At 36.5% G+C, this 27,578-nt stretch overlaps 1 protein-coding gene across 2 annotated transcripts in view; it reads left to right on the top strand.

Moving 5' to 3' along the window:
• Nucleotides 1-27,578, top strand: part of LOC141450153 (high affinity 3',5'-cyclic-AMP phosphodiesterase 7A-like) — a 392,695-nt gene that overhangs the window by 28,139 nt on the left and 336,978 nt on the right. Inside the window, exon 1 of one of the 2 annotated variants that reach the window (XM_074120291.1) lies at nucleotides 8,917-9,405. The exons of the other annotated variant lie outside the window; for it this stretch is intronic. Coding sequence (XP_073976392.1) covers nucleotides 9,346-9,405 — 60 coding nt within the window. The 5' untranslated portion in view covers nucleotides 8,917-9,345. Of the gene's footprint in view, nucleotides 1-8,916; nucleotides 9,406-27,578 lie in introns of those variants that run through there. 2 annotated transcript variants of the gene reach the window in all.

The following is a 27,578-nucleotide window of genomic DNA, read 5'->3' as shown; positions in this document are numbered from 1 at the left end:
CTGCCGTGAAAATCAACCAGGGTAAGCTACACGATTCACTTCTAGTAAAATATTTATTAGAGTTAGGAGAAGGTTGGCTACACTGAGAAAAATGTAATTTCCGTTGGTTGTGAATGCAGGCTTTACAGGTGTTAAAAGTTTTATTAAGTTCACTCCAAAAAGATTTTTTTTTTTTTTTAAATAAAAATTAATTTATTTTCCCACCCTGCTAGTACTTTTTCTCGCTAGAAAATTCAATTTGAGTGCCTGCGTTTTCCAAGGAGTAATTTTTCCAGTAGATCCAAAGCAAATGCCTAGGCTAGCGTGTGGACTAGAAAAGGAAACTGTATGGCAAAAGAAAAATTGCTAGAGTTTCCAAGTTAGGGGAAAATGATTGGAAAATGGAATTAATGAAGACTCAGGACCCTTGGCTCTGCCCGTTAAGACCACCCTCCAGTCAACTACACGTCCTTCTCTTTCTGGTATTCTCAAAGTTTTAACCCAAATCCAGAACTTTTGATTCTCCCCCAAGAAGTTAACCGATTTTTTTTCTAGAAAAATGATAAATATCTACGAATAGATCTACGAACGTACAATTAGCATTCCAACTTTAAAGGAAAACGTATAAATATATTTTAGAGAAAATTAAAAACCAACGGAACTATCGATTCACTCACTTTTCACCTTCGGTTTTTAGTGATTTTAACCAAAACGTTATTTCGGATTCCTTTAATTTGTAGATACTCCTTTTTCGGACGTAAGACATCTCAAAACTAATATTTTTGGTACAAATCTCAAAATCCGCACGATTACAGTACCGTCTATTACTTATGAGAGAGCGAAAAAGACAAAATACCTCAGTTTTATTAAGATCAGCTGATTCTCAGAAATAACCTAACAAATCTAACAATAATTTAAAAAGAGGTTATCCCCCTCTATTAGAAAGTAAACAGACACTTGATATCCATAATTCGATTATTCAAGTGTTAGCTACTGTACTAAACTCACACACTAGATATATCGAATTGTTTCGACAGATCGATAGTCATTACACACAGCTGTTTGGAGGACAAGTAATTTAAGGTTAGTGTGTCACTTCCCGCCCAAACGTTAGCTAGCGCTACGTGGTTTCCAGCTATAACCTCGATTTAATTATTCAATCTGGGGCTGCGTCACCCATTTAACTCCCCCAATATACTATATATTCCCACCGTTTCTCCTCATATCCCCAAACAACTGATTTTGTAAAAAATAAATAAAATCTCAATATGGACTCTTTTTATTTCCCTCAGGACACCAAATGGGCCAGTTACACTGAGCCTTTTACCCACTCCAGGTGTTGTTGTCAGGGGCTACAGAAAGTAGAACTTCCGGAACCCTCTCTTCCGTTTCGGAGTAATGGCGGGAATACAATGATTTTACCGCCGTACGTAGGGATTTTTTTTTTTCTCGCGCCGTTTGTGAGGAAAGTGTTGCAATAATTCCGGATATACTTGTCATCCGGAAATATCAGTTTCGAGACTCCACAGTTAGAAACATGGCCCTTTCCCTCAGTCTTTTATCATTAAGTCCATAAAATCAGGATCAATAAAATATGATAGATTTGTCTAGCTGAATCCAAATAAGGAGACGCCATTATGCGTTAGGGCGATGTTTAGGACTGCTTATTAACTGTGAAGACGGATGGTTTATATTAAGTACTATGATTTCCGGTTTGGAAAATTAATTAACCGAAAGTATGACTTTATTGGTTAGACTTTTCACTTTCTTTTATTGTAATTTTCTCGCGTACAGGAAATATAACACACTAAATTCTGAATTATAAAAATATTGCACCAAATGTTAAACCTCATACACTGGACAAACTTCCACAATATCTAGAAAGCAAAGTGCAAAACAACACGACAGTGGACTTAATAATAGTAAGTAATCGCCAATTTTTTAGGCGGGGCTTAACTCCAACTACCTTTTACTAGGTGTTGTGGACGGATGCGACTAGCAAACATACTTTACTATTTCTCATTTAACCTTAAATAAAATCCAAGGCCTAGAGATCGGGGAATCGAACCCACTAAACCAACAATACATCTTAGCATTGCGAGTCTAGTCTCCTAGCCTAAAATATTTTACTATAAATTTCTCATATTAACCATTAAATAAAATCCAAGGCCTAGACCTGAGGAATCGAACCCACTAAACCAACAATACATCTTAGCATTGCGGGTCTAGTCTCTTAACCGCCTAACATACTTTACTATAAATTTCTCATATTAACCATTAAATAAAATCGAAGGCCTAGACCTGGGGAATCGAGCCCACTAAACCAACAATACATCTTAGCATTGCGGGTCTAGTCTCTTAACCGCCTAACATACTTTACTATAAATTTCTCATATTAACCATTAAATAAAATCGAAGGCCTATACCAGGGGGAATCGAACCCACTAAACCAACAATACATCTTAGCATTGCGGGTCTAGCTCTTAACCGCCTAACATACTTTACTATAAATTTCTCATATTAACCATTAAATAAAATCCAAGAACAAGACCGGGAATCGAACCCAGTACCACAATGCATATTAGCTTTGCAGGTTTGACTTAATAATATAATAATATATTTTATTTGCCTAAAGAAAAATACATCTTGTGGCAAGGAGACTGTCCTGCACACTTTTACAACTTTTACAAAAATTAAGTAATCTTAAATTAAAAGTTAAAACCATTACATCCTGAATTACTCGAAAATAATTAAAATATAGAATAATGATATACAAAGAACAGATACATACAATTTAAAGTAAAAAGAACAACTACTTAGATACAACTTACTCTGATAAAATAAACTAGAAATTCTCGAATACCTGAAATTAACACTACTGACAAAGAACATTTAGTTAACTTCTAATTTATTGAATATATAGATATACAAAGAGCACACGTTTTCACCTACTATTCTAGCCATAGCTGGCAGTGCTTGAATAATCTTAAGAAAAATATTATTTATTTTTGCTCTAGAGCTTACAACCAAAAAATTTTCTTAATCTGTCGGAATGAGTGAAATATTTAGAAAGCCAATTTTTCACTTAAAGATGCCAGCGGAAGGCAGTTCAGATAGAAATGTTCCAAGACTATCACCATCTGATTTACAAATTATACAATTACGACAGTAGATTTATAAATAAACATGTAGCATTTTAACACAGCCCTAGCAATTATTTGTGGTATTATTACAAAACGCCCCACATTGTGTGGGGTAACTTTGATTTTATAAGAATAACGTGATCCCTTTAACAATAGTTCAAAACTACAGAAATAACTGTTTTTAACATATGTTTTGTATTATTTGTTGTTTGACTGACAGCAATTGGCGTGGTATATTAGAGCACGTTTTATTTGAAAATAAACTAAACATAATTGGCTGGTATTTAGGTTGCTGCTGCTCTCTGTAAACAGATTGGTGAACTAATTCTGTTTTTTTTTTTTTGTAAACACCAATTATTGATGGGCAGTTTTCCTACTTTTTAGAGCTGGGGTGACATTTAAGGCATTGTTTGGGCTGCCATTGCTCAAAAAAGAAGAAGAGTAACTTTGTACGTCAACTGGTATCTTAAAATGGAACCATATAAAAATAATCAAATTTAGTTCAAATCTGTTCTTTTAAGGGGACCTTTATTACCAACAAAGAGATTTTAAATTATGGACCCATCCAGCATCCTCTTCCGCTAAAGGTTGGTAAGGGGGAGCCCTTACCGTTCAACATTCAGCTCATCAAAGGACATACTTGGTGGGAATCTTCGGTGAGAAAGAGAAATAATAAATCTCACTTCCAATGGCTGCGAACAGGTGTGGAGTTCGTCCTGGAGATGGTAGGCCCGAGGGAAAGTTGTTGGCAAGATCTGCTAGAAGCCTAAAGAAAATTAAAACTATCAGATACGAAAGATGATGTGGATGGAGAAGAAGTATAAAGAGAGTTGTCGTAGAGAGGGCAAGGAATCCGAGGAAAGAGGGGAACTAACAAAGTTTAAGGACGACGACGCTAAAAAATAGGCGTGCTACCGGAAGTTCAAAGTTTTTCAAAAAGGAAATATTGACTCAGCGTATGAGAGATTTGAACCAGGCTAGAGATTACTGGAGGGGCGCGTTAGAGGCGAGACCTGCAAAGCTAATGTGCATTGTGGTTCTGGGTTCGATTCCTGGTCTCAGGTCTTGGATTTTATTTAATGGTTTAATATGAGAAATTTACAGTAAAGTATGTTAGGCGGTTAAGAGACTAGACCCGCAATGCTAAGAAGTATTGTTGGCTTAGTGGGTTCAATTCCCCCCCAGTGGCTAGGCCTTGGATTTGGTAAATATGAGAAATTTATAGTGAAGTATGTTTGCTAGTCGCCTCTGTCCACGACACCTAATTTGGTAGTTGGACGTTGAGCCCCGCCTGAAAAAATAGGCGAAAAAAATACTGAAGGGGCGCCAAACTGAGAGAGCACGCCTGGAGATAAAATGGAGAAAACTCAAATAGAATAGCTGGCCTGAGGCAGACTCCTTAATTAAAAGTAAAAGGTGATATCATTGGTACAGGATTTATGTTTAGAAAAGTCATTGAAATCATGGGGTGGTCCTTCTTAGAGAGTCAATGAAAGAGATATGAACCATCCCGTGTAAAAGGGAGGAAAAAAATTCTTCAATGCATCCTTGATAAATTGAACAGGCACTACAGAAAAGAGGGATGAAGGAGTAAAGGATAATTTCCAAGACTTTTCTTTCATTGGTCCTTCGTAAAATTGTCGTGGGGTGAGAAGTTGGAAAATCTGGGTGAGGAATCCAATTGGACAGCGTAGTAAAAGGTGAAGCTAAAGTAATGAACATTTTTCCAGGAATATTCGATTAACGGAAGTTCTATGGCAGGAAGAGAAGTCGAGGGTATCTCAAAATTATCCGGGGGGGGGGACGGGAAACATTTGAATCGATCGCAGTACTTCCTCTTCTCAAGAGTTTGGACTTAATTTTCTTCAGATGCTGACTATTATAGTCATACTTACAATAATTAATACCAGCATTATACAGTTTGTAAAATAAATGTTGGGTACGTATTCTATCTTTGTAGACAAACTGAGGAGTTTTACTTTGTGGGGGGGGGAATTGGACGACCCATTTTGAGCTAAGAGGAACTTCCGGTTTCAGCAATATTCCTCAAAAAACACGGAATTTAACTCTGCCTTTCACAGAACCCAAGAGATGGAACCGTGTGTATCCTACAAAATATGGACACTTTAAGGTGGGGTGGGCTCCTCAGATAAGGGACCCCCATCTCTCAGAGGTACCCTTCTTAATGGAATCTCCCGAAGACAATTCTTCAAATAAAGAGTGTAAGTTTATAGGTTCGAAACCACTATTAGATTTTTTTTTTGTAAATCTCAAAATATTGCAAATTTCATTCAATAATGAGGTACTTCCGGTCAGATTTTCTTGTAAATACAGAAATTTAGTCCGACCTTTAATTCTAATTGGTAATGCTGTTGGCTAGACATCCGTTTCCGGAGAAGACTCAAACATTGAATATCTAACTCGATTAAAGAACCCCCCTCTCATACTGCAGTAAACAAAATTACAAAGAACAATTTTGATTTACAAAAAAGTTTTGCAAAGGGAGAGAGAAAATTTACGTTGCTAACCTTGATTTGACCTTAACAATAACCTCCCTTTGTAAGGGCGAAGCAAGGTCAGACAGGCCATCATTCTGTTGTTGTTTAAGATAACCTATCAATTTCATCGACAGGCTTTTGAATCTTCTAATGGAAAATTAGTTCACCTGAATTCCTCCAGCCTCATTATAACCAACCACAAGCCGCCACCCGCGCCAATCACATCCTTCCGTTACTCCCCCCACCACCACCAACTATAGCTTTTCCAAACCAAATTTTCCCCCTTATTATTTTCCTTTCTTGGAAAAGAGGTGTTTTCCTCTTAACAACCACAACGCCAAGCCCACAAATGACTTGACTTTTCCTGTTTTCATTTTAACCCCCCCCCCCATTTGATTGGAAAATTCAGCAGACAATCCTTCCCGTTTTCAACATCAAGAGTTTTACTTCCGTTTACGTTGCTAAAGTAAGTAAGATTTTCTATTTCTAGGTTTCACAGGAAATATCGTTTTGGGTCTTTTGAGTCCTAAAAAAAAGGTTTTTTGCATTCTCTCTCTCTCTCTCGGGCACTTCCGGTCAGATGGTTTTCATTCATTTTGGAAATTCAGTCTCTCATTTGATTCTTATTGATACTGTACAGGTGGCAATCCGGTACAATAAACAGTAATGGCACTTTACAGGGTAAGTGTAACCACCCCCTCGCCCAGAAGTGCCCTGGAACGAATTCCTGCAAAAATGGTGTTACATTAAAAGGAATCATCATCCTGTGTCAGTACCTAAGTTAAAGGTCACGTACTATTCTCTAAAAATGTGGTACCGGAAGTACATCAAATCATTCTTTCTCGGAAGGTTCTGGTGATCAAGAACAAGGAATTTACCACTGCGAAGAAAAAAACCATTTCCGGTGGGAAGAGATTTTCAACCATACAGAGTGTAGCGTCTCTTTGTCCGATATATCGAATTTCATTTTTCCACGATTTACCATTACACAAAAAACACTACTGTGAATACAGATATATGTATATACACACACAAACACGTCAATCTGTGTAGACCAAAAACTCTTTTTCCCGAACTCATGTGTGAAAAGAAAATATTTGAGTAAACAAACAACTTGTTGTTTTAATAATTCGATCTGGACTTGGCTCTCCAATCGGCCTGGCCAAGGCCGTAACCTTTCTACGGGTCAAAGGTTACCAGGTTCATGTGCGTTTACTGGGGCTTAATAAATACATGTTTTCTGTGATCATCTCGGGTTTTTCTTTTTTTCCCCTTTTAATTATTTGCCTGGTTGATTTGGAATTTCCCAATCGATTTAAATACTGTTTTGTGGTAAACTGATCTACTGTCACAAATTATTTTATCGACATTGGCTGGCGATACTACTAATGATTAAGAGTCGATGAGAAGATGAAAAATTTTATATGCAGATTAGAATGTACATTAAATGTTTTTAATATAACAATAAAAACGTGCTAGAATTTCTGAAGAAGGACATTATGGTGGTCATATAGACGTTTTATTGATTATTATTATTCCATATGTAATGAATTTTAGTAATAATAAAATGTAGGGAACGGATTAGCTCAGTGGATAGAAGATACTGGCTCTCAATACGGAGTTCATGGGTTCGAATCCAGCTGCTGACCCTTAGATTTTTTTTCTTCCTAGGAGCTGCTTTCAGCTCACTTGTCCGGTGATGGATAGTGTTGTCTGTAACGAGAGAACACTGTCCGGAGGCCAGTGGTGCACTGAAATAAGCTCCGTGCGTCAATAACCTTGGATGATGACGCGTCTTAAATCATTAAAAAAATTGGATTGCTGCTCCCAAAGTTATACCACTCCGAGGCCTTTGATTGAACCTCAACACTGTGATGTGTTAGGACTACTGAGAAATTACTAGTTGTGCCCTAAAGCCCAAAAGCTTGCGGAATATGATGTTATAGACCAGGGATGGCAAACCTTTTTGAGACGTGGGTCAAATTTTGTTCATTTTCTTTTTTTTTTAGTACTAGCTCTTGGGTCACTAATGCCCATTTGGCACAAGAGTTAAGTTTAAAAATTTTAAACTGAATATTTTCAAAACTAAACATCTTTAAAATTCAGTTGGCTTAACTGGGTAAAACGGGGACGAAACCAAGTGCTATGGAAGTCTCTTTTTACAAACATAACTGACACAAAACCTTAACAAAAAGTGTGTTTTATCTGAAGAAAAATCTAAATATGGTTATTTGCTTTGGGTTGTCGATTTTTTTTAACAAACAAAATATGAGTAAAATTATACATTTTATTTGATATTTTGTAAACACTTTTGCTTTATTTCCAAATACTACAGAAGCATTTGTCGTCATTTGCGTTTTTAGAACTGGTAATGATCAAACTAAAGGTTATAGATAGCAATTTAAATTGCTTTTGTGTCTAATGCGTGATTGAAAAAAAATACAGATAGAATATAAATTATCCTCAACAATTAGAAAATCTAAATCTTCTCCGCGTAAACAAACAAATGGTTGCCTAGCAATTGTGTGGGTCAGTGAAAAAACTTGCGCGGGTCATAGGTACGCCATCACTGTTATAGACGTTCTTTATCCTCTTGGCGGATTACTTCTGTACGTTTTTTTTTGATAATAGGGCGAACGAGGGTGATGGCCCCTTCTCTGTTTAGCCGCTAGGAAGAATTACATTTGTTTCCTCCCTACTACTTAACGGGACAAATTCCGTTTTCTCACCACCGTAAGCTTTCTTTCTTTGTCGGCCTGAAGTCCGGATTAGTGTGCCGACATTGGTGTGACAATAATAACAATGGAAAATTCCCCATAATATTTTATTTGTATTTTATATTTTTCAATTTATGACGTTTCAACATCTGTGTTTACTGGCGCCCGGGGTCTTTTGGACAGTGTTAAACCCAATGAAAATGGCACTGATGATGACACATACTCTTGGTGGGCCCATGTATTATGTGTTGGAAAAAATATATATATATATATATATATCCCTTAATGTCCGTCCAATTCCACACACTACTACCAACATTCTACCATCCACTACTAACGACAATCATGAAGGCTACGTATTGGTGTTGTGTCCGGGTATGTCCTGTACAGGATATGCTCTATCTGTTCCTGTCAAAGGGTGGGAAAGGTTTTCATCATCCTCCACCCGCCACCACTCCACACAGGGTGGGTTGTAGCGTGGCGGCCGGGGTTTTGTATACACCACCAGAGGGCGGTCTTGCTTGCTCCCTATTGAGCGAACTCTAGTAGCCGTTTGGCCAAAACTACCAGTATCAAATCTGCCACCATTGGAGTCGGTTGGGTTTTTTCTTTCTCTTCTATCGTCACTCTTTTCTCTCATCTTTGCCTAGTTCTATTGTCTGTCTTCTTACCGAATTAATTTTATTTTATTTATTTCTTAACATTTGCAAGTATATTCTCTTTTGTACACTTTATTCCTTATTTTTTTGGGGTTTATATTGTCGGTGTGTTTGTTTGTGTTTGTTTTTTTTTTTAAAAAACTATGACGTAATTTATTTTTCTTGTACACAAGTTTCGTAATAAAAAGTTTGTATAATAAATTTCTCTCTTTGTTTAATTTTTCTATATTTTTTTGTTTTTTCACTACGCATTCACAAATTTTTTTTTGTGCCGTTGCGTTGATTTTGACTTCCGTTTACGCGTGCTTCAACTACTTTTTCCTCCCAGTGCCAAATAGATCGCAGCAACATGATTCCTTTTACAACAGTACTTGCTTCCCGTGGACGATGGACCATTCTTATCACTCAGGTATATGTTAATATTTTTGTCTGTCTGTCTGTCTGTTCGTAGTTGTTGATTTTATTTTTTTGAATTAATTATCCGATTATTTTTTTTGAAAACACCTCAATTGACTTCCTCTTTACTTCTATTTCCCCCCCCCCTACCCTTTTCTCATGTTTTAGGATGACAATTAATTGTTACACAGTGTTAACAGTTTTCTCGCTTGATTTTCCCAGGAAAAGACAAACTTTTCCTCGAAAGAAAATGATTCAAATTAAATGTTATGGGATTACCTTTTGTGTTATGAATAGACAAAAAACTAAAAGATTGCTGTGAGCTGTTTTTTTTTTTCAAGAAAATCTCAGGAAAATTGATTGAATGAATCTTTTCATCAATGTAGAGCTTCCGGTGGGGAATAACGTTTCTTAGAATTTTCGCTAAACATTTTAATAGCATAGAAGACGATATTTATGCGTAAAAATTTCACTGTGTGTTTACATTTGAAAGGAAAGACTGCCTAAAAAAAAAAAAAGGGGGCCTTATAAGGCTATTTCCTGTGACAGATTCCTGTGAACTGGAAAAAATTGTAGAAACCGTTTTCTGGTGGTGGGGGGATGGTAACCTTCCAAAAAAGTGGACAAAAAAAGAAGGATTCTGTGAATCCAATGGACTTCCGGTTGGTTTGATATTGAACGAAATGCATATTGGAAGATGCAATTTGTGTGTGTGTGGGGGGGCTTCAAGTCAAACCAATTTGTGCAGTGAAACTACTCACACGACTTCCCCTTACACTGCATTCTCATATTTGCTTCCGGTTTTACTCAGACTTGAATTTTTTTTTTTTTTTTTGCTATTAACTACAGAGTAACGTACATACTGCGTGTGTATCTGTGGAATAACTACTTACTTATAGAATACGTAACTTACGAGTTTTTTATTTTATTTTGTGGGAATAATTTTTTTAAGTAGAAGTTATAGACCGGAAAGAGTGGAAAGAGTTAATAATGTTAAAGGCAAAAATCAGTTAGAGTTTGGCTCTCAAGAAAACCCAAAATTGTGAGGAAAAAAGAAACAAAGGAACGTGCTACTTCCGGTTGGCAGTTCATACCAACGCTAGCGCATGCGCACAACAGATTATTCTCAGAAAACCGCTTTTTCTGCTTCAGGCGACTCCAAAACAGAGTCTAAAGCCTTCTGTATTTGGGCACGATCGCAAGATGTACTTTTACTTAGAGATTCGAGTGTCGTGTCATATCCGGGAATCCCTTACCTAGTGTTCATGATTAAGAATTTCAACCAATAGCAACAGGTCTGAGCAACAATGTGCCAAAAAAAAAAGGAAGATATCTTACTAATATTGAATAATTTGGTGGTAATACCAAAAATAGTCAGATAATGGCACGTCAGAGAGCTGCGTGTCCAACAGTACTCCTTTTAAAGTGTAAGATGAACCTTCGAGACCCCCCCCCAAAAAAAAAACAGTAGCCCAAAAAGCGATTGGTAGGAAAAACCCTTGGACCTTAAAGAAACGAAAGATATTCTTGCTCCAGGGTCCTAACTAGCAGTCGCAGTTGGCTGTAGGGGCTTGGGAAACAGGATCCGCCCCATGGTTTAATCCAGTAAAGATTCAGCATTTTAAAGGAAACTCTTTTGACTGTTCATTGGAAGATCCATCATGATTTTTCTGGAAAATGTAAGTGACGTATTAACGTGTCGGAAATCGATGGACGATGACCCAAAAGTTTGTGAAAAGAGATTTCGTTAGCTCACGAGTGCTTGGCTATTTTTCTGGATAATCTCTCCTAACTCTGTGATCAAGAAACTAAAACGCTTCAAATGGTCCGGCGATCTTATGAAGATGGACGGAGATTGGCGGCAAAAAAAGAAAAGAAAAGAAGAACAGTTTACTGACTAGCTCCCAAAAGAAAAAGACGCAAGCGAGACAGTCCTAGAAAACGCTGGATAGTTAAATGTAGGGTCAAGTATGTCTGTCTTGAGGATTCAGTGCAGGAGATTGGTAGTACTGGAAATTAGGGCTTTTGGGGCTATGGGGAGACAGGAATAATTGAGGTTAAAGAAGGCCCGTGTAAGTGTTTCGAAGAATTGTCTGAATTGATACGAAAATAATGTCTACACATATTTTTAACTCAGCCTTAAAGCTCGGGGGTCTTAAATCTGAGTCATGTTGAATGGAATAGGAATTGTGTGAAGAGGGGGCAGAACGATACCCATATACTGGTGTCAGGGGGTAAAAGATAATGGATGGTTTGTGTACATTGTGATTGGTTGGATGAATCACGCTGAGTTCTTTGCGAGCCAATGATTATGTTTTCTTTTTTCTGTTCTCGTCTTTCACTGTTTACTAATTATTTAGTTTTGAGAGGTTTTACTTGGACTAAACATTCATTTTGATCAATCAAACACTAACACAGTTAGTAGTGTTGATATGTTTGTTCTCAGTTTGTTGTTACGAGTTTATTATTCCCCAGCATTATCCGGAACATTCTACCAGATCCCTTTCGGCTATACTAGGTCACCGTCCACTCAAATCTTCGTCTTTTATATTATTCACTTCCTGCATGCGCAAGCGCATTCATTGTTTTCCTTTTTAACTGCTTGCAGGAAGCAAGTAAAAGCTGATTGGGCAATTGAATTTTCCCCAGAATATATATGACTTAAGGTCCCTTGATTCCGAAAAAATGGTATTTAGAGAAAAGGTCAGGTTTTAGGGTTTGAAACCTCGTTCGAAACTAATAAAAGTAAAGTAAAAGTAATCGCCTAGTTTTTTCAGGCGAGGCTTAACGACCTTAACTAATAGGTGCCAATGAACAGGAGGGCAGAAGCTCATACTTTACTATAAACATTTTTTTTTTCTAACAAATAAAAAGTAGTCATACGCGGGATTCGATCCGGGGATCTCCTACATACGAAGCCATTATCTTGACCACTAGACCAACACCCGCTCCGCATTCTAAAACTAATATTTGAATTAGTAATCATTTTCTGAAACATGATTCCCATCTCTCCCAAGTTATAATGATAAGCATTATTTAATTAAATGTGAATGAGATCAAGGGCCTTTTGTTTAATTCAGTTTCTTACGGCTGAATCTGTTCATATGACCGACATATTGTCTCCTGTCAAGGTTTACCTGCGGGACTTCAGTTGATCTCCCTCAAGTTACATTTTTTTCCCCTTGATTCCTTTTAAATTTAACCTTCAATTGACTTTTTTTTATTTTAGGGAAAAAAAACTTATTATTATTCGTAAGAAATCTCCTACGTAAGTCCCTCTGGGTCTAAATAGCAGCAGCAAGAACATCGGCTCCATACCCTGTCCAGGAAGTAGGACCTAGAACTTCCCATTCCCCCCCCAGGATGTGCCACAAGATGGAGGGGATGCCCCCACCAAAAAAAGTGATTCCCCCTTTTGGTCTCTGTGTGTGTATGTTCCGCCATTCCACAATAACCACAAATCACCGAAAATTGAACTTAGATATGTTGAGACGGAGTAGTAGAAGTTTTTCGAGGACTTTCCCCAAGTCCCCAAACTGAAATAGTCCCTTTAAATATCATTCCTGACCATCAGTTCGGTTTTCGGAGTTGCCACTCGACTGTTCTCCAAGCACATCGAGTGGTGGATGTAATCGCTACTTCCCTTGAATTAAAGCAGTACTGCCCGGGTGTCTTCCTTGACATATCTCAGGCATTTGACAGGGTATGGCACACGGGACTGCTTTATAAACTCAAACGCCTACTGCCTTCTACCTTTTACCTCATTCTTAAATCTTATCTCTCCGACCGTTTCTTCCAAGTCAAACAAGGTTCTTCTACTTCTTCTCATATCCTTCCAATACTCGCTGGAGTTCCTCAAGGAAGCATTCTAGCCCCCTTACTTTATATTCTCTATACTGCCGACTTACCAACTCACCCGACTACAATTACTTTCACTTTCGCCGACGACACTGCAATTCTTTCTCCTCATCTAGATCCTGTAATAGCAAGCCGTGCACTCCAATCACACCTAAATCTTCTCGAGCCTTGGCTGCAAAAGTGGAGAATCAAAGTGAACGAATGTAAGTCTAAATACATAGTATTCACCTTAAACAAGAAAATTCTCCCTCCTCTCTCCTTCCACAATACATCTATACCAATTACTAACCAAGTACGGTATCTCGGACTACATCTTGACAAACGACTAACATGGAACCCTCACACGAGACTCAAACGAACTGACCTCAATCTGAGGTATAAAATGTTGAAAAGACTACTCGACAAACGTTCAAAACTGACCCTGACAAACAAACGATCACTATATACCGCTATACTTGCCCCAATATGGACGTACGGAATACAACTTTACGGAAGTGCCAAAAAATCGAACATCAACCGACTTCAGACCTTACAATCAAAAATTCTAAGAACCATAGTTAACGCTCCCTTCTACGTCTCCAATCATACTATACACTCTGATCTCAATATTCCTCTCGTTTCTGAAATAGCCCAAACTCGATACACAAAACTCCATTCAAACCTACACGATCACTACAACCCTCTGATCCATAACATGTCTACCACAACACTTCCTTCTAATCCTCAACGCAGACTAAAGCGGCGGTGGCCACGCGACCATCTCAACACAACGCCGACCTCCTAGGATGGTTGCTGTGTAAGCTTGCCAATCTGGCGAACTAACGGCTTCCATCACTGGATGGTCGTCGTTCACTCCAATCACGCCCTTGGCGCACATGCATGTGCGCGTATGTGTATGGATATGCATATGCGTGCATGTGTATTTGTGCCATCCCTTTTCACTCATCACTTTTGCTTATTGTACTGCATACAGTTGCAAAATAAATAAACAAATAAAAAAAAAAAAAAAAAAAAAAAAGATATGTTGAACTTACGAGACAATCAGATGGGTTGCGCCATACAAGTTTTGGCACCTAAAATCAGTTTGCCGGAAGTACTACTTCAGGATTTTTCATTTTCTGAAACCTTTTGTTTTGGGGTTACGGGGGGGGGGAAGGAAAACGTCTCCCTAATTTTTGCTCCTTAACTTCGTAATTAGATCAAAAAGAGTTTATATTTGAATCATTTTTTTTTGTGGTACTAATTCGTTTTGGGCATTTTTGTGGTGTGCTGGAAAACCTTTTTCAACAGTAAGTCAACAACTTGGGAATTTGAGTCAAAGAAAATGTCGAATGAAGATTTTTTTTGCTAAATATAAAGCATAAAGTTTGGCAGCAAAAGTTTATTTAAGCAATAAACCGGAATTGGGCTGCACTGTAAGCATGCTTTGCTAGACACTCAAAGCACCCTTGAACTTAGCCACCTCATTTCCAGGGGCTACTCCAGTTCTTCCCCTTTAGACTATCCTCCTTTAACTCATTATCTACCTACTCTCCTCCATTCTTCCTACATAATGTAAGCTATCCGTTTTCAAGCTCTTTTAAAAGGAGTTGGAGGGAATAAGAACTTCTTCTCTCATCGTTTCCTGTTAAGCCGAACTTGAAAACTCTCCTTTTATCTCCTAAATATTCTTTCCTGTTCCGTCGATGCTTTTTTTTCTTTTTTACTTTTTATCTTGCTACTTATTTAAAAAGGAAATTTCAGTTCTGTGGTAAACTGAGTGAGTGGGAAAATATGGTTTTCAGGAAAAAGCTCTTTTTCTCTGGGCGAGTGTGTTTGTATTTGTATAACAACACACACTAGTTCAAAAAAAAAACGGAAAATCTTTTCTTTTTTTTTGGAGGGAAAATGTTTATAAGGAACGTCTTTTTTTTTAAGGAAGTCCCAGTTCCTGTGCAGGAGCAGGACTTCCTGTGCTTTCATTTCGCTGAATTGTACGAGTTTCAAAACTGTTTTATTTAGAGTTAAATATGTTTTTGTCCAGCATCCTCTTAGCATGTTCCATAGTAAAAGTCGTGTCCAAAATTAATTTCCGCTTTTCCCTATTTTATCTATTTTATGGGGGGGGACTACTTCCACAATTTCACCATTTCATTGGGGGGGGGGTGTCTCCAAATAAATTTCATTTTTTTGATAGGCGTAAGGGAAAATGTAGAAAAAAAAAATCTTTTGCGAACTCGCACGACTATTTCTTCTTACAGCTGTTCTCAATATTTTTCTCTTCTTTTACTTAGGAATTTCCTTCAAGTACCGGAAATGAGTCATATCGAATTTTCCAGCCATATATGATGTTTCAATAAAATTAAAAGGAGTTTTTTTTAAAAAAAAATATATTATTTAAGACGCGTCAACATCCGGAGTTATTGGCGCCCACAGCTTTTTTTTTTTTTCAGTACACTGCCGGCCTCCGGACAGTGTTCTCTCGTTACAGACAACACTGTCCATCATTGGTCAGTGATCTGTAAGGAAGCTGCCCTAGGAAGAGAGAAAATCTAAGGGTCAGCAGCTGCTTTCGAACCCAGGACCTCCGTGTGGGAAACCAAATACGCTAACCGCGTAACTAATCCCTTAGGAGAGAGAGTTTTGTAGTTTGTTTTTGGGGGTGGGGGTGGAAATTCTATTCAGTACAATGGCACTTCTGATTTTCCTCTAAATTTATAAAAATTTAGTCCCAATTTTTTGATCCTTCGTAATATTTGTGAGAGGGAAAGGACAGTACAGTGAACAGTAATGGCACATTAGAGGTATGCCTTAACCACCTTCCTCTCCCATAAAGTGCCTTTAATTCCAGCATTTGGCTGGAAAAGTGTTTTTTTTAAAGAAAGTTACCGATTATCGTTTAATTATCAAATAAATGGAAAATTGACTCATTTAAGTGTTACTTCCGGTAGACTGGTTTTGGCCACTTTTAGCGTCTAAATTAAATATCAAATTTCAACTCCCACGATTTTTTTTTCGGTACAGAGGGGGTCCAATATGTGAAAACCACTTTTGCGAACTCAGTGGACCACTAGTAGATCTCTGGTACCCAGTCCTAACGAATGTAGAGTTAAAACGGACGTCATCAACAGGTTTTTTTTTTTTAAACTCCGTCACCTTTTACCCCACCCCTCCATACCCAGAAGTTATGACGTAACCATACATCTAGGGTCTTTAAATCTTTGCTAGCAGGCCATAATAAACCCCAAATCTAGATTTCCAGCACAGCGCAGTGCACACATGAACTTTTTCCACCTTCTGAAAAGCCATGCAAGATTAATTTTCCGAGCTAGTGATGTGGAAAATTGTTGCGCTCTGCACTTTAATTAACTCCAGTTTTCCATTTAGAGCTCTAATCTTCTCCAGCTGTTTAAATTTCCATTTATGGTCGCCTACTTTTTTATGTCCATGTTTAATGTACTCTCCTTTTTATTTGTGTGGTACTTTTGTATATTCTCTTACTGCACTATAAAAAGGACGTATTGCGATCACATTTTTACCGGAAATTCCCCATATAAGACCCCCTGAGATCGATAAAGTTGTTTTAAAAAATTTGTGTGTGTGTGTGTTTATATCTATCGTGGAACAGGATATTCGCAGAAAGTTCAGATATGGTATTTGGTTCAGGTGCCAACGGAAGGAAGTCACTATCAGGTTTTGTCGTCAAGATTGGCCAACCGGAAGTACCAATTACTATTACCGGATTATTCACTATTTCCTTAAAGTCACCTATTTTCTTGTAACTTTTCTGTTCTCTAGTGCGCTAGTGTTGGTCTACCACTATTTTTAGATAATTTTTTTTCCCCAGGACAATTCGGTTAAAGAGTCCCTTGGGAGTGTGGAGGGGTATTCATCCCTGTATAAGACCATTTGAATGTGATGTGCTTTATATTGTAAAAAAGGGGTTAAATATCTTGATTACATATCGAGTTCCAAGAAAATACCAAAACCACCGGAAGTGCCAAATTACTGAATGGTGTTTTTAACTTTTCTTTTTTTCGAAAATGTATCCTAAATTTTTTCTCTTAAATACGTATTTACATTGAAAAGTTTTTTATATTTTTAAATGATTTTTCGAGAAAAATTTATTATTTTGAGGCGTTTTGAGGTTTAAGTTTTAAGAGGAAGTCACTCCAGAAATTTCCCTTTGAGTAACTTCCTTTCTCACTTCTGTAGACAACTGTTACTATTTTTGACTGATGATCATACAGTTCTATTTCTTGTTCTTCACTTAATTGAATTGGCGTGATCTGCCATAAAACACGTTCAAATCAGGATGATACCCGGAGAAGTGTGGTGTGGTGGGGTTAATTTTTCGAATAACCGGATACTGGAGTGACGACGGGAAGGTCGGGATTACAATGGTTCGTGATATTGGTTGGTCGCTAACCGGGTAGAGAGCTACGGGTGCTGTAGTGCCCCAGAAGAACGAATGAAGAAAAGGTTGATAAGGAAGAAAAATTGAGGGAAGGGATTAGCTATGAGGTTAGCATACTGGACTCCCACGCGGAGGTCCCGGGTTCGAATCCAGCAGCTGACCCTTAGATTTTCTCTTCCTAGGAGCTTCTTACAGCTCACTGTCCGGTGATGGACAGTGTTGTCTGTAACGAGAGAACACTGTCCGGAGGCCGGCAGTGCACTGGAAAAAGCTCCGGGCGCTAATGACCTCAGCTGTTGATGCGCTAAAAAAAAATAGTAATAATAGTAGAAGAAAAATTGAGTTCAAAATAAGTGTTTTGTTTTTTTTGTGGGTAGAAAGTGAAATTCTCCAACTTTAGTGAATATCCGCTGACAGAAGGAAGTGAAACTTCTTTCTCACTTGGGCTCTAAGCGGAAATAATCAACAAATAGCTTCTTCGTGTTTAATCAAATTTATATATTTACAAATGTATTTAGGTCTGCGTGCTAGATAATGTTGTTGAATTTTTTATCCAACGTTGCACGCATGTATTCCTGTATCCAACCTTGTATTCCTGATCCTTGTAACCCTGTATCCATCGTAGCACGCATGTATTCCTGATCCTTGTAACTCTGTATCCCTCGTATCCATCGTAGAACGCATTTATTCCTGTATCCAACCTTGTATTCCTGATCATTGTTACTCTGTATCCCTGTATCCATCGTATCACGCATGTATTCCTATATCCAACCTTGTATTCCTGATCCTTGTAACCCTGTATCCCTGTATCCATCGTAGCACGCTTGCATTCCTGTATCTAACCTTGTATTCCTGATCCTGGTAACTCTGTATCCCTCGTATCCATCGTAGCACGCATGTATTCCTGTATCCATCCCTGATCCCTGTATCCCAGTATACATCCCTGTATCCCGATATCCATCCCTGTATCCTGGTATTCATCCCTTTATCCCTAATCTGTTTTGGACTTTCATCCTTCATTTCTATTCTTACACAGTATCAGCCAAGAAAACATACTTGAATTCTCTTCACCAACCACTGAAGATGAACCTTTTCAGGTCTTACAAAAAAACAGATGGGATGCAAAATTTTACAAAAACAATAAATTCAGCTGCCAGAGTTATTTATTTAGACTTAATGGGTGGCACTTTATAGTGGCAATTGTTGATTTTACAGTTTGCACTTGATCTTACAACTCGTTAGCGTGAATAAGATGAGATGAACAGTGTAAATTGCGATGTACGAGTAGTAGAGGTCTTTTGAGCCAGCAAATCGTAGGCCCGGGGGGGGGGCAGTTCTTGGGCGGCCACCCGACAGACAGTGGCGCTACTCCAGGTGCTGTGGCAATCCTGGACCATGGTATACTCCCATCCTCTTTATCTCTTTGGAGAGTTCCTGGCCACAGTCCTGTAATCAGGTTAATTAAAGCTCACCACCGCCGTCACTCACTGTAATACCTCTCACCCCCTCACCACCCGGAGACCCGTATCTTTTTCCTTTGTCCATTATCTGCCACCCGACCATCTCTACTGCTGCTGCTGCTGGTGCTGGTCTCGTCCATTTCCCTTTATGCTACCGCGTAACCTCCTGAACCATTATTCCCATTAGTTTCCTTCTTTACAGTGAATCTTATCAAGGTTTTCTTCATTGAAATTTTGCACCTGAAGGGCACATGTTTGGAAAAGCTGAAAGCGTTTCCTTTTTTTTTTGTGGAAGAAGGGGGAGGGGCGAGTTTGTTTTCAGAATCTGATCAAAACGAAAAGCGGAAGTTAGTACGTTTTGGTAATATTGATACTTTCTTCAGAACCATAGTTTGGATTGATGCTGTACTCCCTAGGCGAATTGTAGGGTTGCGTTTCCATGAGGAGGAGTAGGTGTTCCAAACAGACGTGAATTGCTCTACTTAAAACTAAGATACCTAATCTCTAAAGACATACTTTCGATCGGTCAACACCGATCTTCTTCAGATTGAAAATTGAAGCATCGCTTTTAATATTATTTGATATTCTAAATGCAACAGAACTCTTAACTTGTTTTGAAGTAGCACTTTAGAGGGATTGCCTTATGTTGAAGTTCCCAGAGTGGACCTCCAAAACTCATTTTCCCTTAGAAAATGATTCAAACAAAAGATATTGGCACTTGGGAGGATAATTAAAAGAAATCGCTGGAGCCATTTTGGTAAGAAAAGGCCAGTTTAAAAAGTTAAGTATAAGAGTTTGATTAAACGACAAAAGGTACCTAAATCAGCTGGTACCTAACATTTTTTCATTCATTATTCAGTTCGTAATTTCAGCCTGTAATAGGAGATGTCAAACTATTAATCTTAAAATAACTAAATAAACATACAAAATGGCAGGTAACAATAGGTGAACATGAAACGTGACCCACAATTTTCTTTTATCTACTTCCCCAGGAAAATAACCATTATTCCCCAATTTCCCTGTTTACCCTTACACTATTAGTACAGAAAACAAGACATTAAGCAAGAGAAATCTTCTATTTTCCAAGTTTTTATTGAGATAAGTTTTTATTGCTTATTTTGATTCTTCATTAAATACCTACGGGGGAAAAATTAGTAGAAAAAATTAAACTATTATTTTTCATAGAAATAATTAAGAATAAAGAATCGGCCAATCACAATGAAGAATGGAAGTGTGAAAAGTAGGTGTGTCCAAGAGCCAATCAGAAGAGAGAACGGTTCATTGAACCACGCCTACCCGCCTACACGCCCTCTTTAGCCCATAATGAAATGGAAGAGCTGTACTTTTTATATTATCCTGTTTTCTAGTACTTTTTACAAAAGAAAGTATTAGCCAATTACATTTAAATTAGGTATTTTGTTGCTAAAGAAGAATACTAGAGTACAAAGTAACATACAGTTAGTAACAAATAAATAACTACTTGTAAAAAATTCATTCTAAATTAAATGGGTGCTACATTTTACAGAACAAATATTTTTGTAAATGAAAATGGCCAGCATAAAAGTCTGTGGTCATCTAATAAATTCTAAAAAATTGTATTGAAAATTTAATGCAGTAAAATTACTTAAATGATGTTATTGTTATTAAATCTGAATAAAACACAAGCCTTTTCAAACGTTTCTAAATAGCTGAATTTACGATCTGAAGAATGAATGAAATTTTGGGTACTTGCTGATTTGTGTTACCTTTTGGCGTTAATATTAACCCTTATACTTTTTTTTTTAATCTTTTATTGCAATTTACCACTGCAACATTTGTTGCAACAAGCAAATATGGTGAAAGAGAAAATAAATAAAAGGAAATCATGAGTGGAGAAGGCACCCAGTAGTGTCACTCCAGTAACGTGCTTTGCTCTCACGATAAGAGAAGTTCACGAGGCCATCTTCTCTTCAATCTCCTTAGAGAGGATTACCTGGTAATGTGGGAGGAAGATAGAATGTTCTATGAGAGGGTTAGGATGAGCTGCTGTAGAGTGGAATGAAATTTGAAGAAACGAGTGTTAGCAAGATCCTGTAATGAAAGGGATTTTGAGATCATTGTGGATGGTGAGATTAGGATACATAGAACGGAGCGTTTTCGAAGTTTTGCGAAATATTTTTTGGACTGTAATGCCTGGAGGCGTAGTGAGTTGGAAGAACGCTTAGTCGATCCCCCCCATACTTCGATGAAGTATGACCAAATGGGTCGCACGCAGTAACTGTAGATATATGAGTCTTTTGTTATGTAGGTTAACGTTTTGAACGTTTGTCAAGTAGTCTGGCGAGAAGTTTTGTAGCGTGTGGTTCAGTTTCTTGTCTTTTCCAGTCTAGTCTGGGGGATTCCATGTCTAGGTACAGTCCAAGGTAGCGTACTTTGTCCACAGTTGGTACAGGAGTTTGGTTCAAGATGACAGGAGGTAGGATTTTCCGTCTGAGAGTAAATACTATAAACTTTGACTTCGTAACGTTGGTTTTGATTCTCCATTTGAAAAGCCAATCCCTTATACTTCAAATTTTGTTGTCAAATCTTGTTATAGGGATATTTCATCCTATTATTAATAAAATAAAATAATAATATAAAAATAAATTATATAAATAAAATATAAAGTTCCGGTGATAATCGGAAATCAGCACGATCGGTAGCGTCTGCTCTTACCTAGTAGAGTTAAAGGAAGTGAAAATAGACGATTAATTCGCTTAAATTCGGCGATTTTGCTTTTCTTTTTTTTTTAGAGGTTTTATCCTAATACAAATGATATAAGGGAAAGTCGTATGGAGTTGTTTTACACCGGGATCAATAGAAAGGAAACTGGAGGATTAGGGATACAGGGAGAAATGGGAAACTAAATGAGAAATGAAAAAGGGCCAAAGAAATCCAGGTCATGTACATTAAAGTTATATTAGAGAGAGAGAGAGAGTTAGAGAGAGAAATAGAGGTAGCATAACTCACAAACATTCCACCAATTGGTGTGGGTGGATGAAAAGTTATTGCGCATGCGTTTTCACATAAGGTTACCCTGTTGAATGAATAATACCTACAATTAATTGAAATGACCCTAGAATAATACGAGCCCTTCGACCCCAATCTTTTTTTTTTTTTTTTTCTGTCACTGAACGTACTGGACGTCAGTCAAGCCGTCTCTAGAAATTGCGCAAACATGCAACATGCTGAAGGAAAGAAATATCTGTTCACAGTAGTCTTACAATTTTCGAGGTCATGACCTGAGGTCACCGCCAAAAAAGAAAAAAAGTCAAATTCTCCTCTTCCGCCCCCACATTACTCGAAGATTCTGTCACATTGTTTGGAATACCAATTTTAAAAAATATCGTGTGCCGTTCTTCCTAACATCCTGATTGTTGAGCTCCTACATTACCATTGTAGAGCTCCTACATTTCAATTGTTGAGCTCCTACATTACCATTGTAGAGCTCCTACATTTCAATTGTTGAGCTCCTACATTACCATTGTAGAGCTCCTACATTTCCATTGTAAAGCTCCTACATTTCCACCGAAACGTAGAAGCTTTAACGGGAAACTACGGGGCTAATTATTCCTCAGAATGCTCTTAGAACGTATTTTTCCTTTTTTATAGGAAAATTATTGAAATAAAGCTCCTGTGAACTATGGGATCACATTCATTTCAACCGAATAAACAACATCAAAGGATTCCAGAACTATTTCAATTTTTTGGTTCCTCAACTAGGTATTAATTTTTATCTGCCCTAAAAAAAAAACGATTTAAAGCTAATCAGGAGTTAAACATCGTTGAATTTGTCTGTCGAAGAGAGGCACACTGAACCGGATGCAGACTTTCTAATTTTTCTGAACAGATTTTTCTTTTAAGATTTTCTTCAAAAACTTTCCCTATGATTTAACGTGGAAAAACAATTATAGCTGGAAATGTGGAAATGAAACTTTTCTTGATTTGAACCATTTATCTCAGAAGCTTTACTGGGAAAAAGGTTAGATTTTCCTGCTCACATTTCTGTCAAAGTAATCATCGTATACCTCTTATTCACTGTTGAGTGGAAATTCGTATCGTTGCTGGAAATCTAGTTCAAAGAAAATACCCTAATCAGCTGAAACTTTTTTCTACTCCAGGAAAAATGTCTTCTTGTATTTGCTAAAAATTTCCCAGCTACTTAACACTTTTCATTTTTCCAGAAATCTTTAATTGGAAAATCTGATTATGATTTCTTCTCTTATTGGTAGAAAAAGGTAAATAACTTAAAAAGAAAATTGCCGAGGTATATATTTTTCTTGCTCTGTGGTTGTTGTTTCCCCCCTTCCAACTTGTCTGGAAAAGCTTCTGAATGTAAGCACTTTAATTCAGGTGGTTGAGCACACACTTGCGTCATGCTTCTTTCCAGCTTTTTCCTGCAACCACCGTCGCAGAGTGCTTACCCACCACCCCCGCCAACAGCGTCTCTACTTGCCATCAACCAACTGTCAAGTATCATTCAGAGTGTAACAGACAAAAGATCCTTAGTGAATGCTTGGGAAATTCAGTTTAGAAAATAACAGAGATAGTATTCATTCACTCTGTTCAGTTTTTTTTTTTTTAGCTTTTCTTTAAAAGAGACAAATTTTCTTTTGACACTTTCCTTGTGGTTTTACCTCCTTTTTTACCATATAAAATTTTCGAAATGTTGAGATTTCTACAATCCGAATCCTAGAATAACATTTCTCTCAATCTACCAATAGATAACATATTTGAGTTCAACTTAGTTCAACTTTTCAAACTCCTTTAAATTTCAAACCCTTGCCTCTCTCCCTATATTGTTCAGATTTAAAGAATACTTTACCAAATTGTAGAGAAAACATAGCTCTATAACTGACATAAATGCCATTCATTTAGTAATAGTAGTTATAGAGATATTAAAGCTTAAATTTTGGTGTTTTACAAACTGCTTCAAATTTAAAACCTTCATATCTCTCTTTGTATTGTTCAGAATTCTATGATTTCTTTACCTAATCGTAGAAAAAACATACCTCCATAAATGACATAATTGGCATTCTTTTAGTAACAGTAGTTATAGACATATTGAATGTTAAATTTTGGTGTTTTTCAAACTGCTTCAAATTTCCAACCTCCATATCTCTCTTTGTATTGTTCAGAATTCTATGATTTCTTTACCTAATCGTAGAGAAAACATACCTCCATAAATGACATAATTGGCATTCTTTTAGTAACAGTAGTTATAGACATATTGAATGTTAAATTTTGGTGTTTTTCAAACTGCTTCAAATTTCCAACCTCCATATCTCTCTTTGTATTGTTCAGAATTCTATTATTTCTTTACCTAATCGTAGAGAAAACATACCTCCATAAATGACATAATTGGCATTCTTTTAGTAACAGTAGTTATAGACATATTGAATGTTAAATTTTGGTGTTTTACAAACTGCTTCAAATTTAAAACCTTCATATCTCTCTTTGTATTGTTCAGAATTCTATGATTTCTTTACCTAATCGTAGAGAAAACATACCTCCATAAATGACATAATTGGCATTCTTTTAGTAACAGTAGTTATAGACATATTGAATGTTAAATTTTGGTGTTTTTCAAACTGCTTCAAATTTCCAACCTCCATATCTCTCTTTGTATTGTTCAGAATTCTATGATTTCTTTACCTAATCGTAGAGAAAACATACCTCCATAAATGACATAATTGGCATTCTTTTAGTAACAGTAGTTATAGACATATTGAATGTTAAATTTTGGTGTTTTTCAAACTGCTTCAAATTTCCAACCTCCATATCTCTCTTTGTATTGTTCAGAATTCTATTATTTCTTTACCTAATCGTAGAGAAAACATACCTCCATAAATGACATAATTGGCATTCTTTTAGTAACAGTAGTTATAGACATATTGAATGTTAAATTTTGGTGTTTTACAAACTGCTTCAAATTTAAAACCTTCATATCTCTCTTTGTATTGTTCAGAATTCTATGATTTCTTTACCTAATCGTAGAGAAAACATACCTCCATAAATGACATAATTGGCATTCTTTTAGTAACAGTAGTTATAGACATATTGAATGTTAAATTTTGGTGTTTTTCAAACTGCTTCAAATTTCCAACCTCCATATCTCTCTTTGTATTGTTCAGAATTCTATTATTTCTTTACCTAATCGTAGAGAAAACATACCTCCATAAATGACATAATTGGCATTCTTTTAGTAACAGTAGTTATAGACATATTGAATGTTAAATTTTGGTGTTTTTCAAACTGCTTCAAATTTCCAACCTCCATATCTCTCTTTGTATTGTTCAGAATTCTATGATTTCTTTACCTAATCGTAGAGAAAACATATCTCCATAAATGACATAAATGGCATTCTTTTAGTAATAGTAGTAATAGAGATATTGAAGGTTAAATTTTGGTGTTTTTCAAACTTCTTCAAATTTCAAACCTTCATATCACTCTTTGTATTGTTCAGAATTCTATGATTTCTTTACCTAATCGTAGAGAAAACATAGCTCCATAACTAAAATAAATGGCATTCTTTTAGTAACAGTAGTAATAGAGCTATTGAAGGTTAAATTTTGGTGTTTTTCAAACTGCTTCAAATTTCCAACCTCCATATCTCTCTTTGTATTGTTCAGAATTCTATGATTTCTTTACCTAATCGTAGAGAAAACATACCTCCATAAATGACATAATTGGCATTCTTTTAGTAACAGTAGTTATAGACATATTGAATGTTAAATTTTGGTGTTTTTCAAACTGCTTCAAATTTCCAACCTCCATATCTCTCTTTGTGTTGTTCAGAATTCTATGATTTCTTTACCTAATCGTAGAGAAAACATATCTCCATAAATGACATAAATGGCATTCTTTTAGTAATAGTAGTAATAGAGATATTGAAGGTTAAATTTTGGTGTTTTTCAAACTTCTTCAAATTTCAAACCTTCATATCACTCTTTGTATTGTTCAGAATTCTATGATTTCTTTACCTAATCGTAGAGAAAACATAGCTCCATAAATAAAATAAATGGCATTCTTTTAGTAACAGTAGTAATAGAGCTATTGAAGGTTAAATTTTGGTGTTTTACAAACTGCTCCAAATTTCAAACCTTCATATCTCTCTTTGTATTGTTCAGAATTGTATGATTTGTTTACCTAATTGTAGAGAAAGCATAGCTCTATAACTGACATAAATGGCATTCTTTTAGTAATAGTCGTTATAGAGATATTGAATGTTAAATTTTGGTGTTTTACAAACTGCTTCAAATTTAAAACCTTCATATCTCTCTTTGTATTGTTCAGAATTCTATGATTTCTTAACCTAATTATAGAGAAAACATAGCACTATAACTGACCTAAATGGCATTCTTTTAGTAATATTAGTAATAGAGATATTGAAGGTTAAAATTTGGTGTTTTACAAACTGCTTCAAATTTCAAACCTCTATAACTCTCTTCCTGTTCATCAGAATTCAATGATTTCAAAACAAATTGTAATTGGTTCTCTCCTTAAAAACAAATAAACATGGTCCAATTAAATGTATTTATTTGAACTGGCATAGTTTAATTAAATCCTCATATCTTGATAGTAATTGGTAGCTGTCAATTAATTTCATGTTATAATAACTGGGCGAGAAATTTTGTGACGCCAATTTTATTTATTAAACATTTGTTGTATTTTTATTGTTTTCCTATCTCTTACACCTAGAATGAAGAGGTATTGTGATCGTAGGAAATTGTCTTGAATTTCCACGGGAAGTACTAGTTTAATGGTTTCGTGAATATTCTTTCACTTCTCAAAGTAAGAACTTACTTTTTTTTGCTCTCACCGGAAATGACACTTGAGTGGTAACTCATCCAGGAAAATTCATCCAAATCTATGGATATTGACATGTCCGAAAATGTCTGGAGTGTACATTCATGCCATTTCCTTTTATCTATCTATCCAGCCTCCACTCTCTTGGCAGTACCGTATCGGTTAACCGGCACTTTTGCAACGGAAATTCCGGAATGTTTTTTTTCTTGTCCCTTAAAATTACTTAGAGCTGTTAATTCTGTATATTGTTTTGTTATCGCACATTAGAGGACTGTATGTGTTTGATTGAATCTTTTCTGATAACTCGTCTAAAAGTAAATTTTTAAGTTCTTAGGTAGACCCCAATAAATACGAAAAATAAAGAAAATGTCAGTTTAAAAAAAAATTGTCAAATTAAATGGTAAAGCAGAATGAAAAATCCCACTTCCAGATAAAGTTAAAGCTTTCCGTAATTTTTCTTTTTTTGTTTTGTTTTCCCGGGACCCGTCTTAAAACTCGTACTTCCGGTGAATACACACTTTCTAAAATTTAACACGATCGTTCGTGCCTAGGAAATCCTAGGCTGTACTCGAGAAGAATCTATGTTAGCCAGAGATTGGAGAATACTTATATTTAAGTTCGCACTCAGTTAAGAGAGAGAGAGAG

Source organism: Rhodnius prolixus, unplaced genomic scaffold, assembly GCF_049639745.1.
Source record: "Rhodnius prolixus isolate KJV_2025 unplaced genomic scaffold, Rpr scaffold_2, whole genome shotgun sequence".
Taxonomy (NCBI): domain Eukaryota; kingdom Metazoa; phylum Arthropoda; class Insecta; order Hemiptera; family Reduviidae; genus Rhodnius; species Rhodnius prolixus.
This window is presented reverse-complemented; position numbering and strand designations above follow the sequence as displayed.